The sequence below is a fragment of the Cnephaeus nilssonii genome (assembly GCF_951640355.1).
Source record: "Cnephaeus nilssonii genome assembly, chromosome: 16".
Classification (NCBI taxonomy): Eukaryota; Metazoa; Chordata; class Mammalia; order Chiroptera; family Vespertilionidae; genus Cnephaeus; species Cnephaeus nilssonii.
In genome coordinates, this window is record NC_137087.1 from 19,231,141 (window position 1) to 19,249,214 (window position 18,074).

The 18,074-nt window shown below is 37.3% G+C and overlaps 1 protein-coding gene across 5 annotated transcripts in view; it reads left to right on the top strand.

Annotated features, from left to right (window-relative positions):
* ASCC1 (activating signal cointegrator 1 complex subunit 1) overlaps positions 1-18,074 on the top strand; it is a 107,177-nt gene that overhangs the window by 65,468 nt on the left and 23,635 nt on the right. For all 5 annotated transcript variants that reach the window (XM_079793298.1, XM_079793301.1, XM_079793302.1 and 2 more), the window contains exon 9: positions 2,424-2,509. In XM_079793298.1, the coding sequence (XP_079649424.1) occupies positions 2,424-2,509 (86 nt within the window). The remainder of the gene's footprint in view (positions 1-2,423; positions 2,510-18,074) is intronic.

Below are 18,074 nucleotides of genomic sequence, written 5' to 3' on the forward strand. Positions count from 1 at the left end.
CATGCAATACTTGCTGGCTTATTTTGAAAGAAGAAGAAGAAAGGAAGATTAACTGGTAAAAGTAAATGTTAGACCAGTGGTTCTCAACTAGGGGCAGTTTTGTCCCCTAGAGCGGCGGTCGCCAACCGGTGGTCTGCAGACCACTGGTGGTCCGCGAGGTCCGAAAGGTTGGCGACTGCTGTCCTAGAGGATATATGGGATTGTCTGGAGACATTTTTGGTTGTTACAGTTAGGGGGCTAGGGGTGGGTTTCTGCTGACATCTAGTGGGTAGAGGCCAGGAATCCTGTGTAACCCTCTGCAACACACAGTATAGACCCCACAACAAAGATTTATTCAGTCCAAAATTGTGGGAGCCCCTTTCACGTCCCGTGTGGATGATCGGTTTCCGGCACAAAATGTCAACAGCACCAAGGTTGAGGAACCTTTTGTTAGAGTGATAACTTTTTCCCCCCTCATGGAATCTGAGGCTTCTTATAAAAATCCTTGTTTTAACCCTACATTTCAAAAAGGATCTTCTTTTCTTTCCACTTCCCCTCCCAAGTGAAAGCTTCTTTAACACATTCAGCATCTGTCTGATCAGCCACAAATTCAAATTCTATGCAGCTTCTTTTTCAAAGGCCTATTGTGTAAAAGATACCAGCACAAAATCCCATGTTTAGTGTTGTTGTTTTTTAACTCAGTAATTCTTTTATTTTGATTTTAATTTAATCACTTGTGGACTACTTCAGAAGTGTTAAGAAATGACTTGCAGATATACTTAAAAATACTGAATTGACAGCTAATTTGGATGATATGTTTCTAGGCAGTTCCTATTTTGTCACTTACTCCATTTAAACTCAAGGTCCTTATTTATACCTCATCTCTTTCCTGAGCTATAGAAACTCTACCTGGGAATTGAGAGGGGAATACCAGGTAATCTCCATTTCCACTTCTCTGCAAGCTTGGGTTTGGAGAAATGAACCTCAGAAAGTAGAAAGTAAGATACTAAACAGGATTGAATCAACATAAAGGGACCCCAAAGTAGAGGGATGGAACCAACTTTTTAGGTTATAAAATGCTCCCAAGAACCTATTTCTAATCAGAATTGGCATCTGATTTCTCTACATCTTTATTATGTCTTTTTTATTGCCATTCTTTGGGTGTGAAGTGGTATCTCATTGTGGTTTTTATTATCATTTCCCTAAAGGCTAATGCTACTTACAGATTTTGAAACTGTCATTAAACATTTCAATCTTCAGATATGATTACTGTTTTTTATAGATAATTACATCTCTTAACAGGGGATTTATTTTTAAGTTGCAAAATATCAATGGAATTGGGAGCTTTGATTAAGAGAAAACTTCTAATTAGAGAAATGGTTCCATAGTTACCCATGTATAATTCCAGTGGGCTAGCTAAAATATATTATGTTCATGGAGTTAGCACTTAAATCTTAGTCCTTAAATCTGGTTTTTATTTTATTTTATTAAGGACTAAGATTTAAGGACTTATATATATTTTATCAAAATATAAAATATATATATTTTATCAATTCTGACTTGGTAGTCCCCATACCTACATACAGTAAAAGACCATACTCAATAGTGGAAATGCAAATATTTTTTAGGACAGGAAAGGGTTGATATTTTTGGAAAATATCCTCAGAGTTAAATAATTCTTGAGGATGCTTTGATTTTTCTATACCCTGTATTCTTCTTCGTGTTGAATTTTTACTTGAAAGGGACATAGAATAAGGTTTTATGTTTTCCTTCCTGTTATCCCTTTCTTTTGATATTCCTTTTCTTGCTATACTTTAAGGACATCTTTTGGGATAAGCAAGCTAAATTAAATCAAGGAGTTAAAGAGCTCAGTTTTGATGAGGCTTAAGGTCATAGATTTGCTACATTTCTGTGTAGAATGTCTATTAGGATACCTTTGATTGCAACTAAAGGGGTCTTCCTCATTTAGGAGGTGTCCCAAAATCAACCCAAAGCATGGTTGCCAGCATTTTTGACTAGTTAATGTGTGAACTTTTGTGTATTTTTATATATTTAAAAAAACATGCAGCTTTTATAGAATCTTGGGTTTTTAGACTGCGAGGAGCCTTTGAAGATCACCCAGTCTTAACCAGTAACTTTGTAAATGAGGAACGAATGCCCAGAGAGGAGACATACTTGACTAAGACTATAGCTAGTTACATAGTTGACGTACAATGACGGCTTGAACAGTGTTGAATGAATAAATGTATACTGAATGTTTTGATGACAGAGCTAAGACTAGAGACTGGGTCTCTCGACTAATACCATGATGTTTTCCCTCCATATTATGCCACTTTCCAGTTAGTACATGGAGATTTTGCTAGTTGTACTTACAGAAACCCAAGAGAAAACAAACATAAATAGTCCAAGCTTCTCTTCTGACATTTTCTTTGTAATATTTACAGCTGAAGGCAGGTACAATATCCACACAGCAGATGGCAAATATATCTTCAAGGAAAGAGAATCATTTGATGGCAGAAACATCTTAAAGGTCAGTATGAAAGAGAGTGAATTAGAAATCCATTGACATGTGTCCTAAATAAACAAGGAAAACAAGTCATTCTCTTTTTAACAGTAAAGTATATTTTTCTTATGCTTCTCATGAGGCTCATTGACTGAAAGGGCTATTTAAAAAAACTTTTTTCAATGTCCTAAAAGAAAAGAGAAATCTTTTTGACTCTGTTAAGGCTGTGGTATCTCTAGAAATTGATAATTTAAGCAACAAGAATCCAACTACTTGGAACCATAGGAATAAGTTGGTTTTAACCTGGTGAGTTTTACTCTGTTATTTTTATCTTTGGAGGTCTGAGTTTGCATTTTTTAAGTGAAAATAGAATTGTTCGTCTTGTTCTAGTAAGTTTTCTTTTCTCCCACAAACTGACTCTCCAAAGTTGTTTCATAATCTATTTTTACTCAGGAAGAGCTCATGTCCTAAAAAGTAGGTAGTTTAGTTCTGACCGTTGAGGCTTTGCTTTCTTCGTGTTAAATTAATCCATGAAATTTAAATAAAAGGGGCTCTTCAGGATTGCATTTATCTTTCTTCCACAGACCACATTCTGTAATGGCCACAGAATGTTTATGCCCTCTCTATCAGGTTAACATGCATTGCGTTTCTGGGCAAAGAGAAACATAAGTTGATACCAATGGAGAGGTTTTTGATTCTGCATTTCACTTGTTCTTTAATGGTTTAGGTCATACATTTGCAAGGCCATGGATGTTTTCTTTGGAGCTGCGAGAGAGAAAATGCATATAATCAGCTTTAGCATTGGAAATACTTTTCTTTTTTCTTCCCTACCCCGTCCTTCATTCCCTTATCTCGTTTTGTCCCTTGACAGTTTTCTTGTCAATTGCCTCTACTTAATGACATCACTCTTCAGCAGCTACAGAGCCCAACAGGGCAAAGACAGAATTCACTTAGGCAGACATTCCAGCTCCCACATTGCAGAGCTATGTTGATTCCTTCTTTTCCTTATACTGTATCTTTCCTCTTTTTGAATATTTTTCTTGTTTTCAAAGTACCTTTGGGTTTGAGTGACAGGCTGCTAATGAATTTAGTTGCAATTAACTACTGATTTTCCCAGGCCACAGCTTCAGTGTGATATGAATCTTTCTCTATCTCATTTCCTTGGAGACTTTCCAATACCATAGTTAATTACTTTGCTTTTCTGTTGTTAATTTGATTAAGAAAGAAAATAGACTGAGTGGGAAAAGAAATCTGTAGGAATGATTCAAATCAACTTGGTTCTTTTGGAATTAGAATAAAAACACAGATGATGTGTTGATGTGAAGTGCTTTGATGTCTGTAAGAGGGAGGTGCCAGCAGAGAGCCAGCAGAGAGAGAGTGTGTGTGTGTGTGGGGGGGGGGGGGGGGGGGGGGAGGAATGGCTGTATTTCTGTCACTTTGTTAAGTCAGTTTTCCAATTAAAGATGCTTTGTCTTAAAATCTCCCTAACCAGCTCAGGGATGACATGAATGTAGCTCCCTCTAGTGTTGGCAAGGCCTTGCTATATCTAGTATCTCTATAGCAGCAGTACCCATAATGGTTCATGCCCAATCAGAATTTTAGAACTGGGCCCACTCGGGTAATTGAAAATAATTTCTTTAATCCCGCTCCGCACTAATGACACAGATCCAACCAGGTTAAAGTGATTTGCAAAAGGTTATTGCTAAAAAAAAAAAAAAAAAAAAAGGTTATTGCTAGTTAGTAATGGAGTTTTAATCAGAACAAAAATTCAAAACTCACAAATTAAAATTGTTTCTGCTGCCTCCCATAAAGATACTTAGTGTCTATTTTTTATTTAATATATTTTATTGATTTCAGAGAGGAAGGGAGAGGGAGAGAGAGATAGAAACATCAATGATGAGAGAGAATCATTGATCGGCTGCCTCCTGCTCGCCCCCCACTGGGGATCGAGCACACAACCCAGGCATGTGCCCCTGACCGGAATTGAACCCGGGACCCTTCAATCTGCAGGCCAATGCTCTGTCCACTGAGCCAAACTAGCTAGGGCGATACTCAGTGTTTAGGTAGAATTCATTAGATATTTGAAAGTAGGCATATCTACTTAAACTGTGATAATGTCTGATTAAAGCTTGTTCCATAGCCCTGGCTGGTTTTGCTCAGTAGTTAGAGTGTCGACCTGGGGACTGAAGAGTCCTGGGTTCAGGTGAGTCAAGGGCACATACCTTGGTCACAGGCTTGATCCCTGGCCTGGGCCGGGTGCATGTGGAAGGCAACCAATGCATATGTCTCTCTCACATTGATGTTTCTCTCTCTGTCTTCTCCCCTCTCTTCCACTCTCTCTAAAAGTCAGTGGGAAAAAATATCTTCGAGTGAGGATTAACCAAATAAATAAATAAATAACCAAATTTATAAATAAATAAAAATAAAACACAAGCCCTTAGGCATTTGGGGTTAATAAAACACACACACACACACACACACACACACACACACAAAACTTGTTCCATAAATGTTGGGGCAATGGGTGTGCCAGTTAGTCTAAAACTATGGCTAATTTAGAATTGGACTTTTGAGCTGATTTTAATACTGTCACATACTTATTGTGTACCATCTGCCAGACTATGTGCCCTGCAGATAAAACAGCCATTATGATATAATCCCTGCCTTCTAGGAGCTTCCTGTCTTTGAAGGGGTACAGATGATTAACCAGCAATTTATAATACAAAAAGATGGGGGCAAGTTATGAGTATGGAGGAGTACCTTTGAGTACAGGTTGTTATAACAAAACATCCTTTGGTATAGTTTCCAATATTTTACTCCAGGAAATACCATCTTTCACCTGTGTTTAATCAAAGGGATTAACTTTTCTTTGAGAATAAAGGTGACATATGGCCTCCCTAAATACATAGGAGGTAATAACTGTATTTGTAAAGTAGTTATAGCAGCCCACCTTTTGGAATTACCACAAATGGACACGTCTTTCTCCAATAGAACATGAGAACCCATGGCTCCAGAAACTCTTGGGAGGGAAAAATAAAAAACCAGTGGAATATATATAAATATATATATGTGTGTATATATATATATATATAATTTTATAAAACATAATAATTATATATATAATAATTTTATAAAACATAATAATTTAATTATTATTAAAACATAATAATAATTTTATCTGGTACAAAAACTATATATATACATATATAGTTTTTGTACCAGATAAAATTATTATGTTTAGAAAGGGGGGATAATTGATTTCACTAACAAGATAGGAACTGACTTGGAATAAACAGAAAGGTAACTGCATAGGTTGTTAAGGTTGAATTCAGTTGCAGTTAACTACTGCAGTTAATATGTGTGCAGCATATTAGCAGCTACATAGATCAAGTGTCAGGAATGTGGTGATGGGAAGCAGCCTTGGAAAAGAATCAACTTACCCTACTATTCAAAGAGAAACAAAACGAGAATGCAAGTCATTGCTCATGGCTGTAAGAATTTAATGAGTAACAGCCAATTGCCATTCTCCTCCGTGAAGAGAATTGGTCCTTTTGGCTTGATGCAATATTATGTGTTCTGGGTACCTTAAAAAGAAAAAGGGAAAAAAGCTCTAATGACTTTTGGAAGAAGAAGCCACGTTTTTCTTTTGTACAGCTCTTTTGAGAGTTGTTGCAGGTATCTGGTTATTTCTGGTTAAAAGAAGACTTTTCTTACCCCAAGAAGGACTTTGAAAGAACTGAAAATTAAAGAATAATTCTCCCGTGTGTTTCAAACTAGAAGAGGAACAAACATATTTAGTTATGGTGGGCTTTTTAATAGAACACTGACAGATAACTTTGAAAGGAGGATGTTTGAGTGAAAAAGACCTAAGCCAAATTTATAGGATAGTATCCCCTCAGTGCATTCCATTTCTAATCTAAGAGATACAAACTAAACTACTATTTGTTTATCCATAGGCAATGCTAAAATTATGCTGACCTAAAGACACACTGCCAGGAAGTAACTGCCCCCTTGCTAGCTGGAAGTAGAATGGTCATTAACTGCCAGCTCTGGAGAGAGAAATGGTCCTAATGGCAGTCTGTTTGGGGGACTTAGGAAATGGCCTTAAGCAATAGAATCAGTATTCCAGGAGTGCTCTCAGCAGATTGAGCAGGGGTACAGTATTAACTGTTCAGAAGCTTAGCTGTAACTGCAGAATGAGGAGGAGACATCAGAGCTTTCGTTTGGTACAAATAAAGGCATAGTAATATATTTGGGAAGGAATAGAAAGAAAGTACTGTAGGTCCAAGATAAAGGACACCATGGAAGTGCCATTTCTTTAGACACTTTCAAGTCCTGGGAAATTCAAGCCAAATAAAAAGAAATGAATTTGTGCCTTTTTCACTTTATATATAATAATCTTTACATTTAGAAAAAGAGGGAATTTGCAGTATTAAACTATATTGATTTTAATGCTTTACTTGAAAGCATATTTTAAGTCTGTCTGTCCACATTGAGACTTTTCTTGAAAGATGTAAATAAGAGTAAAGCAAGTATTTATTTTTGCTTTTGTTCCATCTCTGCCCCTTAAACTCTTTAAAAAGGACAGTTAGAATGAATACATTGAAATTAGATCTTTATTTAGTTTACTTAGAGAAGTTTCTGTAAAGGAAGCTGTTTAAAAGTGCATACTATTTATTAATTTTGGTGAAATATATATTACTGTTAAACAAATAATCACACAGTGAACAGTGTAACTACTATCAAGGTCAAAAAGTAGGGCATGCCTCCCATGTCCTTCCCTGACCAACTCTTTAGTCTGTTTGTCCTGAGATAACAAAGGCACAATTAAGTTCTCAAACAATCTCAGTGAAGAGGCCTAATTTGAATGATTCCTTTGTTTTGAAGTATTAGAAGAGTATTGAAAAGAGTATTTTTATTTTTTCTAGGAAAGAGAGGTGAGATTGAGAACTATGTAGTAATTTTTAAAGAAAAGATATTAATGTCTACAAAGGGAGACCTAGTGTTCCAGAAAGTATATTATTTCTAAGGAAGAAAACATTGTGTTTTTTTATTATCCAGTTCAATAGTCAGTCATATTATATACTGTTCCTGAAAATTACTTCTTAGTCACATGGTTCTTCTTCAGAAATTTTTTTTCAAAACTCAACTTTTTCAGAAAGCCTTTCCTTGAGAGTCTATCATCAAATGTTCTATTGCACTATTATATTTGCAGCAAATTGAATGTAGAATAAAGCTACTACCTCTCATTACCACCATAGCTATGGTGTCATATTTACTACCTGATATTTCTGTAACCTTGAAACTTAATCTTATTTAAGTAAAATCACTATGCAGGTTGACACTTATTAAATTCCGTTCACTTGGACAGTTCAGTTCACTAATACTTTGTAATAGCATTTATCTATAGCGTTGAAAACAGTCATATTATTCTTGATAACCACGTGAAGTATGCAACTTGTTAGAGGAGCAGACGTACAATTTTCTGAAGAATTTCACTTGGAAAATAAATTAATATGTTGTGAAAAAAGATAAATTAGAGAATAATAGAGCCCATGGAAATTACATATATGTACTAACAAATACATATATTCAATTAAGGAAGATAAAGTTAAGGAAATCTCTGGAAAAGGTGAAGAGATAGAAAATATGAGGGAAAATATGACAAAGATGATCCTCAAGCATTGCAAAAGTTAACTATTAGGATTCTAAAAGTAGAAAATAGACCTGGAATGAAGCAATCTCTGGACTGGTAGTAGCAGGTATTTTGCAGAAGCAAAGAAAAATCCTCTTTGGATTGTTGCCTAGAAATATTCCTTTACCTAGAAATTTTCCTCCAAGGAACTCCTCCTCCCTAAATGGCCAGTACACAGCCAACGATAGTTAGGCTTATGTGGAAACCGCTCCACATAAGCAGAGAAACATTCAAAACTCATAAAGACCTGAGAGTTATCAGGCTTAGGCTAAAAACACCTATAGTGGAACCTCATTTCTCGAACTTAATTTGTTCCAGAAGGCTGTTTGAAGACCGAATCATTTTTTTTCCTATTAGAAATAATATAAATTGAATTAATCCATTCCAGACCCCCAAATGATTCCGTTTAACCTTTCTTATATACAGTACATGTCTGTTGTACTGTTTAATCTATAAATAAACACTTTAAAAACAAAAAGGACATGGAATGTAAATGAAAATTTAACAAAAGAAAGGAAATGTACAGTAAATAAAAATTTTGCAATAATTATAAGCAGTAACAAAAGCAAAAACACACACAAAAATATTCACAGTACAATATCCTGAGATTTTAACAGTGGTAAACTGACTCATATTAGCACATTCTCTCTTTTGTTTGTCATCTGAGAGATGCATTACTCATCATACAGATATCCACATGAAAGGGTTGTCAGGTTGAGAAATGAATTGTTTGAGATGGGATACGTTTGAGAGGTTCCACTCTATGCTTACTATATTCAAAGAAATAAATCCAAGCTTAAAATTTTCATCAGGTAATTGGGAACTCTTGCAAAAGAAAAGAGATGTAGCAGTTTTGAGGAAAAACTAAATAGAAATGCTAGAACTATAAAATGCAGTAACTGAAATTAAGAGCTCAATGGACGGGTTTAGCAGCAAATTTGACATAGAAGAGGGAAATAGTGAACTGGAAGTTGGGTCAGAAGAAATTACTCAGAATGTGGCATGTACAGAGGGAATAAAAATTACAGATGAGAGAATAAGAGACATATAGGATACAATGAGAAGATCTAAAATACATTCAATTGGAGTCCCAGAAGGAGAGAAGAAAGAGAATGGGGCAGAGTTGATGAAAGACATCAATCTGCAGATTAAAGAAGCCAAATGAATTACAAACAGGAGTTCTGTTAAATGATATTACATTATACTTTTTAAAAAAATTTTATTTTTATTGATTTCAGAGAGGAAGGGAGAGGGAGAGAAAGACAGAAACATCAATGATGACAGGGAATCATTGATCGGCTGCCTCCTGCACGTCCCCCACTGGGGATCGAGCCCGCAACCCAAGCATGTGCCCTTGACTGGAATCAAACCCGGGACCCTTCAGTCCGCAGGCTCTATCCACTGAGCCAAACCAGCTAGGGCTACTTTTTAAAATATTTTTAAAAAATTGATCGTTAGAGAAGAAGGGAGAGGGAGAGGGAAAAAATATTGTGATAGCAAAATATTGATTGGCTGCCTCCTGCACACCCCTTACCTGGGACTGAGCCCACAGCCCAGACATGTGCCCTGACCTGGGATCAAACTGGCAACTTTTCAGTGCACAGGACACCCAAACAACCGAGCCACACCAGCCAGGACTATACTTTTCTTTCCTACAACTTGTGATGAATTATGGACAACATTAACTAAACTGCTTGTTGGTAGTATACATATTATAAAGAATAAAACCAAGGAAATTAAGCTAAAGAATGCTTTCCTTAAAGTAGTTTATTAAAAAAAGGATAAAAGGTATCCAGGAATTCTTTTTACTATTCCTGTCACTTTTCTGTAAGTTTGAAACTATGTTAAAATAAAAAAATTTAAAAAGAAAGAAGACAGTCAGACATGTACTTAGGAGGGGAATAGGACACCAACCATTTGTTGTGTGTGTGTATTTTTTTTTAAACAATCACTTTCCAGAGAAGTTTGTGGAAGTCTTAGCTGTGTTTTGTTCCATTGTTTAGGATAGATACAAGTTTTATTAGCTGCTGATCTTACCACAAAAATTGGGCAATTTGATTTCAAAGGGTAAAAATATATTAACAACTTCCTAATAAGAATGTTTCATATTAGAGCAAGCTACTAAGAAGATAGATGCATCTTTCATTAGTGTTTTTTGTTTTGTTTAAAGAAATTAGAGTCCACTTCTCTGTAAAGCCATTCTTCCTACCATCATCCCTTTGAAATGATTCCCTATTAAATTCCCTGAAACCTGTCTCTTACCTCTCTCATTGTACTGACACAGCACTGTAAAAAGTCACTGGTAGCCCCTATTTGTTCAGTACTTTGACCTACTTTTACTTTTTCCTAGTAACCACATTGAGAGTTAATATTAAGCCCTTTTCTCCTTCAAATGCTTTCTTCTCTTGGCTTCAGAGTCAGTCCTGCCTCTGGATTTACTTTAAAAAAATTCACTGTCTTTTTGTGGCCACTCCCTAAGGTTTTGTTTTTATCTCTGTGTTTTTCTTTTATTGTGATCTTGTTCTTTCCAAATGTTACTCATTCTTTAAAGTCCAATACAGATATTACCACTCCATGATGGTAAGGACCACCCCAGTCAGTGCTGCTCCTCTACCTCTCAACTCCTTCCCTCTTCTCTTTGCTTGGATTTTGCAGAGGCCTGTTATATGCTCTTAGTGCTTAGCAATGTGTCTTGCATGGACAAGCACTGAGGAAGTTTTTTTTGATGACTAACTAAAACTGTTTTCCATAGAAATCAGATTTTGGGAGAAGAGAAGAAAAAGATTTTTTTGCCCTGTACTTGAGATTATAAACTCTTAGAGCATGGGCCAGCAAACTACGGTTTGAGGGCCAAATATGGCCTGCCTATGGCCTGCCACCTGGTGTGTATGATCCTCAAACTATGAATGGGAGATAGACACTGAGTGACCAGATTATTATGATCTCTGAATGCATAATAATCTGGCCACTCAGTGTATATCCTATATAATAAAAGGTTAATATGCAAATTGTCCCCTCTACCAGGAGTTCGACCAGCAGGCAGGCTGGCCAACCGCCCATGTCCCCTCCCCCTGGCCAGGCTGGCCGGACCCCACCCATGCACGAATTCATGCACTGGGCCTCTAATAAACACACACACAAACACACACACACACACTGAGTGGCCAGATTATTATGCGTTCAGAGATCATAATAATCTGGCCATTCAGTGTGTGTGTGTGTATATATATATTTTTAAATATTTTTATTGACTTTTAGAGAGAGAGAAACATTGATGAAAGAATGGAATATCGATCAGCTGCTTCCCGTACACCTACCACCGTGGGATTGAGCCCGCACCACCGGCATGTACCCTGACTGGGAATCAAACCAGTAACATTTTGGTGCTTGGGATAATGCTCAACCAACTGAACCACATTGGCCAGGGCAGTTTTTATATTTTTTAAAGTTTGAAAAAATTTTAAAGGTGAGTAATATTTTATGACATGTAAAAAATTATATGAAATTTAAATTCAGGGTCCATAAATAGAATTTTATTGGAACACAGCTATCATTTGTTTGCACACTGTCTGCTTTTGCACTTCAGTGCCAGAGTTGAGTAGTTGTCATATGGCCATCTCGCCCTTTATGGAAAAAATTTCCTGACCCCTGCTGTAAAGGCTAGAGTTTAGTTTAATTTTATTTTGTTTCACACAACACAGCTTCCTGCTTTATGATTAAATATGATGTTCATATTTAATAGGTCCTCAAGATATACTAATTAGGTCATAAATATTTAGTTAGCAGTCAGTCCTACTGAATTTCTGTTTACTTGAATCTTTTCTAGCAAATGTTTATGTCTTTTTAAAATGAATTTATTAAATCCAAGTAATCTCTAAATTAAATATATGTATAGCTTATATTCACAGTCCTCTACTAATAAGTGAGGTTGATTTTTCAGTTAAATTTGATTTCAACTTTATTACTCTAGATAGCAAATTCAGCTGATATGGGTAATAATGAACTTTTAAAAAAATATATTTTTTTTATTGATTTCAGAGAGAGGAAGGGAGAGGGAGAGAGAGATTGAAACATCAATGATAAGAGAGATTCACTGATTGGCTGCCTCCTGCGTGTCCCCTAATGGGGATCGAGCCTGCAAACCAGGTATGTGCCCTTGACCAGAATTGAACCCGGGACCTTTCAGTCTGCAGGCTGACACTCTATCCATTGAGCCGAACGAGCTAGGGCTGAACTTGAATTTAAGTTTAACTTCCTTTATTTTAAAATGCATCCAAAACTAATTTGTGCTTCTCTGTGGTATGCACTAATTAACTTGAAACATAAAAAATGATTTCTTTTGCAGTTTTATTTATGCCTTATTATAGAATGTATTAATAAAAATTATTGAATGAAAAATAAAGAATACTGAACTTGTAAGTAAATTGTGCTAATTTCATAATTAGCATAGATATCAAAAAAAGTGGAGTTTAGGAAGGAACCTGTGACAAGACATCTTGCCAAAATATGGCCAGTGTTACTTTGCAGCATTATTGATAAAATATGACTCCACCTCTATTCTTTATAATTAAAAAACAAAACTAATAAAAATTATTATTAGGAAATTATTAAGGGCTTTTCATATTTTAATAATAGAAGCAACGTATATATGTTAAAAGATCTGAAAGACTTCTGACAGGTTTCTTAGTACATCAGATATATATTTTTAAAAAGTACAGTTTGAAATGCTTCAGTTGGTTTTGTACATTATTATTTTAGGCTATTAGGTTAGGGTTGGGATGGGAGGAAGATTCAAATTCAAGAAGTATTTCACCAAAACTTTTCCTTAGAATTTGTTTTATGTGTTGCTTTGCCTAGAAAGTGAAGTCTTAAAACACTAATGAAGGCCACCAAAGATATAACTATCAGTGAGGTGAAACCATCGTTAAAATGAAACTGGAAAGAGCAATTTGTTGATTTTTGACGTCAACATCCGTTCTAAAAGATACACCTTTCCTGATCTGTTGCTGTCTGTTCGTACACCATGTTTTTTTTCCTCCCTTCGCTCTCTTTTGAATTTATGTTTATTGGTTGCTCATCTTTGCAGTGGTCCTGGAATACTTCCAAGCAAGTGTTGTGTCGGCTCAAGCAGGGAAGGATGGATTTGAAGGTTCTAACCAATACAGTGACAAGAAATAGGTCATGGTTTGGCAAAAACAATGAGAGCATAAAAAAATTAAGAGATTAAAATTACTTTTCTTAAAATTATTTCTGGTTCTTATCAGAATGAAAAATAAACATGTTATTGAATAGCTACTAAATATAAAACATCAAGCTAGAGTCTTGGTGTATTTGGGAGAGGGAGAATAAATATTTAGTTGTCTTTGGTCCCTTTTATATCATTCCTATCAACTCTTTGAACAAGGTGTCTGTTCTTATTGTGGGAAATATTAATCTCTTTTAGGTATTTATTTCTTGGGGTCCAATTATATCTTTTTCCCCCCAAAATTTTATTTATTGATTAGAAAGAGAGGAGAGAGACAGAGAGACAGAGAGAAATATCGGTTTGTTTCACTTATTTATATATTCATTGGTTGAGTCTTGTCTGTGCCCTGACTGGGGATCGAACCTGCAACCTCGACATATCGGGATGATGCTCTAACTAACTAGGGCCAGTCATATCATTTTGAGTGTATTTGACAAATGAAGTGAGTTGGGTTATGGTTCACTTTGGGTTCATTGTGGGTTTTTGAGTTGTAAAATATACATAAGATTTATCATTATAACTGTTTTTAACTGTACAATTCAGTGGCATTAAGTACATTCACATTGATGTGCAACTGTTACCCCTAGCCATCTCCAGAACTTTTTCATCTTCTCAAATTGAAATTAAATAATAATTAACAGCCATTAAACAATAATTTCTCATTTTCTCCCCTCTGTTCAGTCCTTGGCAACCACCATTCTACTTTTAGTGTCTATGAATTTGACTATTCTAGGTACCTCATGTAAGTGGGATCATACAGGGTATGTCCTTTTGTTTCTTGCTTATTTCAGTTATATGTTTTCAAGGTTCATCTATGGAATAACATGTAGCATATATCAGGATTTCATTTCTTTTAAAGGTTGAATAATATTCCACTGTATGTTTTTAGCTGTAATGTAAACAAACCAGGAATAGAATATAAATCTGTGCCCAGAGATGGTGACGGGGTGCTGTCATCTTTGAAGCAGCTTGTTGTTTCAAGACCAGACCAAATTAAATCATGTTAGATTGGGTGGCTAAGTGTCATTCTAAATGTTAGAGGACATTGGTGGAAAGAGATAAAAGAAACACGAGGGTAGCCCACTATGCCACAGAACCATGATGACTTCTTAAGAAACGATGTCCTCTTTTCCATGTCAAACAATTTTAGAATTAATGCTCAAATGTCAATGTTATTATTGCAAATGAAAAGTGGAAAAAACAACAACCACTGGGTAAAAGTCAACCAGAACTGGAATTCAAAGTTTACTCTCTCAGTTGTAGGTTAAAACATTGATTCCAGTTTCTTAAATTGTAGAGATCTCCTTAGGTATGAGTGGGGATAATTAGAGATCTCCTTAGGTATGAGTGGGGATAATTCTCTCTCTCTCCCAAGACCGTTTGCTTATTTGACTTCAGCCCACATCTTTGCAGAGGGAAGGAGGCCATTTGAACTCAATTAAAGCCAAGTGAGTGTTATAATATAAAATGCTCTAATGGTGCTACTGAAGGCAGGTTCCCTATGGTCCCGACAGAGGATAAAGTATTTCCTGTCTTGTTTGATAAGATGACGGTTGAAAATCTAAGATAACTTGTGGCAGCCTCTCCATCTTCCAAGGAGCCATCACACACCCGGTATTGTTTGGTGCAGCTGTTATGTAAATGTGTATATATGCTTGCTGTTGCCTGGCATTGCTGAGGGGCATCTGATTTGCTCTTGACTGTCTAGATTAAGTGGTTCTCAACCTTTTTAATGCCGCGACCCTTTAATACAGTTCCTCATGTTGTGGTGACCCCCAACCATAAAATTATTTTTGTTGCTACTTCATTTTTAAAAAAAAATATATTTTATTGATTTTTCACAGAGAGGAAGAGAGAGGGACAGAGAGTTAGAAACATTGATGATAGAGAAACATTGATCAGCTGCCTCCTGCACAACCCCCACTGGGGATGTGCCCGCAACCAAGGTACATGCCCTTGACCGGAATCGAACCAGGGACCTTTCAGTCCGCAGGCCGACGCTCTATCCACTGAGCCAAACCGGTCTCGGCATCGTTGCTACTTCATAACTGTAATTTTGCTACTGTTATGAATCGTAATGTAAATATCTGTTTTCCGATGGTCTTAGGCGACCCTGCTAGCGGTTCTCAACCTGTGGGTTGCGACCCACAGGTTGAGAACTGCTGCTGTAGAGCCTAAAACCATCAGAAAACACAGATATTTACAGTACGATTCATAACAGTAGCAAAATTACAGTTATTAAGTAGCAACGAAAATAATTTTATGGTTGGGGGTCACCACAACATGAGGAACTGTGTTAAAGGGTCGCGGCATTAGAAAGGTTGAGAACCGCCCTGGCTGGTTTGGCTCAGTGGATAGAGCGTTGGCCTGCGGACTGAAAGGTCCCGGGTTCAATTCCAGTCAACGGCATGTACCTTGGTTGCGGGCACATCCCCAGTGGGGGGTGTGCAGGAGGCAGCTGATCGATGTTTCTCTCTCATCGATGTTTCTAACTCTCTATCCCTCTCCCTTCCTCTCTGTAAAAAATCAATAAAAAATATATTTTAAAAAGAAAGAAAGAAAGAAAGAAAGAAAGAAAGAAAGAAAGAAAGAAAGAAAGAAAGAAAGAAAGGTTGAGAACCACTGGTCTAGATGCTGTTCTCCTGTTTGGAGAGGTTGGAGTAGAGGTGGGCTGAGCCTGATGACCTTGTTTTCTCCTCTCTCATTTATTTTTTTTCTGAATTTGTTGCTTGGCATACTAGCCTTATGCCCAGTCTCCCTAAAGCCACTTGCCTAGGGATTCCCTAGGCCAAGAAGGAATCATCTCTGTGGCTATCCCGGGTGTTCCCCTTCAGGGATTTCTTTCTGCTGACTTGCACTTTCTTTCTAATACATAATCCACAAGTCCAACCCTCATCTCCTGTTGCAGCTGTTTGAGGAACAATTATGAATAATACCTGAGGGAAGATGACCAAACCTAGAATAGGATTGGTAACATACTGGAATGAACATTCAGAGGCATTCCTCTGAGGGAAAGAATTGATCCACAGAAACATTACCTGGATTAGTTCCAAAAGGGTGTCTGCGTTTAGGGCTGGTGGTCACCTGCTTAGGGCATTGAAGAGGCTTCGATAGCTTGCAGCCACCAGGGGCAATTTTGTCCTGGTAAAGCAGTAATATTCCTGCCCCGAGGCAAAGCTTTCTCTGGAAGAGATTTTGCAGCAAACTGAACCCCCAGTGGCCCATCTCTGATGCTGATTTTACTTGCTGCTGTGCTGCTGCGGAAACAGGCGGAGCGCCTGTGTGCCCCCAGATCAGGTCTGGGTCTTCAGCTGTGTCAGCACAGCCTCTTCTCTCCTCCTGCCTCCTGCCTCCTGCCTCCACCCACATTTTTCTTGCTACTTTTTAAAATTGAAAGGCTCTGCAGGGAGGGGAACTCCCTTGGTATTTTGAGTATTGAGGTGCTCAGCAGAACTGCCTGGCATCCTGTTTGTATATAGCAGTTTTAATTCACTCTCTAATAGGTCATTTGGCTTTACCAGCAGTCTTAAACTTGATAATCCTTACGTCAGCAGTGCGGCTCAGGCCAAACATCCAAAAGTGCAACCCTGAGTGATTATCTGAAGGAAGTTTTAAAGCTTCTTCATTCCCTGACTCTGTTTGTCGTGTCAGGTTGTTAACTCTCCTCATGCTCACTGCAGCCAAGACAGGTGGTTTGGGAGGGGAGAATGAATGAGGGGAGTTCATGTTCATGTTCCCAGTCTGTGCAGGGAGCCTAGTAACCTTCATATGCCCTTTCAGTCAGTGGCGATGGGACTGTGCTCTGGTGGCATGGGAGCTTTTTGGTACTCTTTGAATGGGGAAGTGCACAGCAGGAGTGACATGTGATGGGTTGAAAAATCACAGCTGTTCTGCCCGTTTTATAGCCTCCTTGCTGTTTTCCTTATGGAGGCAACTGATGATGTTAAGAACCCTCCCACATACTGGCCTTAACCTTGCTCCTTGGATCTGAGGTGTCCCAGGCCTTCTGGAAGTACATTATCTCCTCGTTTTTTATTGGCTATTAATAGCTATTATTATTGGCTCTGTCAGCACTGATTACTGCAGTTTGAGGTTTCAGGTTAAAAGTGGCATCTTGGGCAGAGTTGGGGCTGTATTTGGAGATGATTCTAGAATAGTAAGTACCTGCCAACCACATTGCTTTTTATTCTGAAGTAAATTTTTTATTCCAGTCTTCATATGTTCTGAAGTAGATGTTTCTGTCCAGTCTTTATTTATCCTGAAGTACATGTTCCTGTTCCATTCTTTAAAAACATTATAGCTCTGTGAAACCAGATCATGACTACAGATACTATAAGTATGTTTTTTATTCTGAAGTAGATGTTTTATTTTGTTTTTAATAATGTTTTTATTGATTTCAGAGAGAGGAAGGGAGAGGGTGAGAGAGATAGAAACATCAATGATGAGAGAGAATCAGTGATTGGCTGCCTCCTGCATGGCCCATACTGGCTTGCCTGCAACCTGGGCATGTGCCCTGACCAGGAATGGAACCATGACCTCCTGGTTCATGGGTTGATGTTCAATCACTGAGCCACATCAGCTGGGCTACATTTTTAAAATATATTGGAGTGACATTGGTTAATAGAATCATATAGGTTTCAAGTGAACATTTG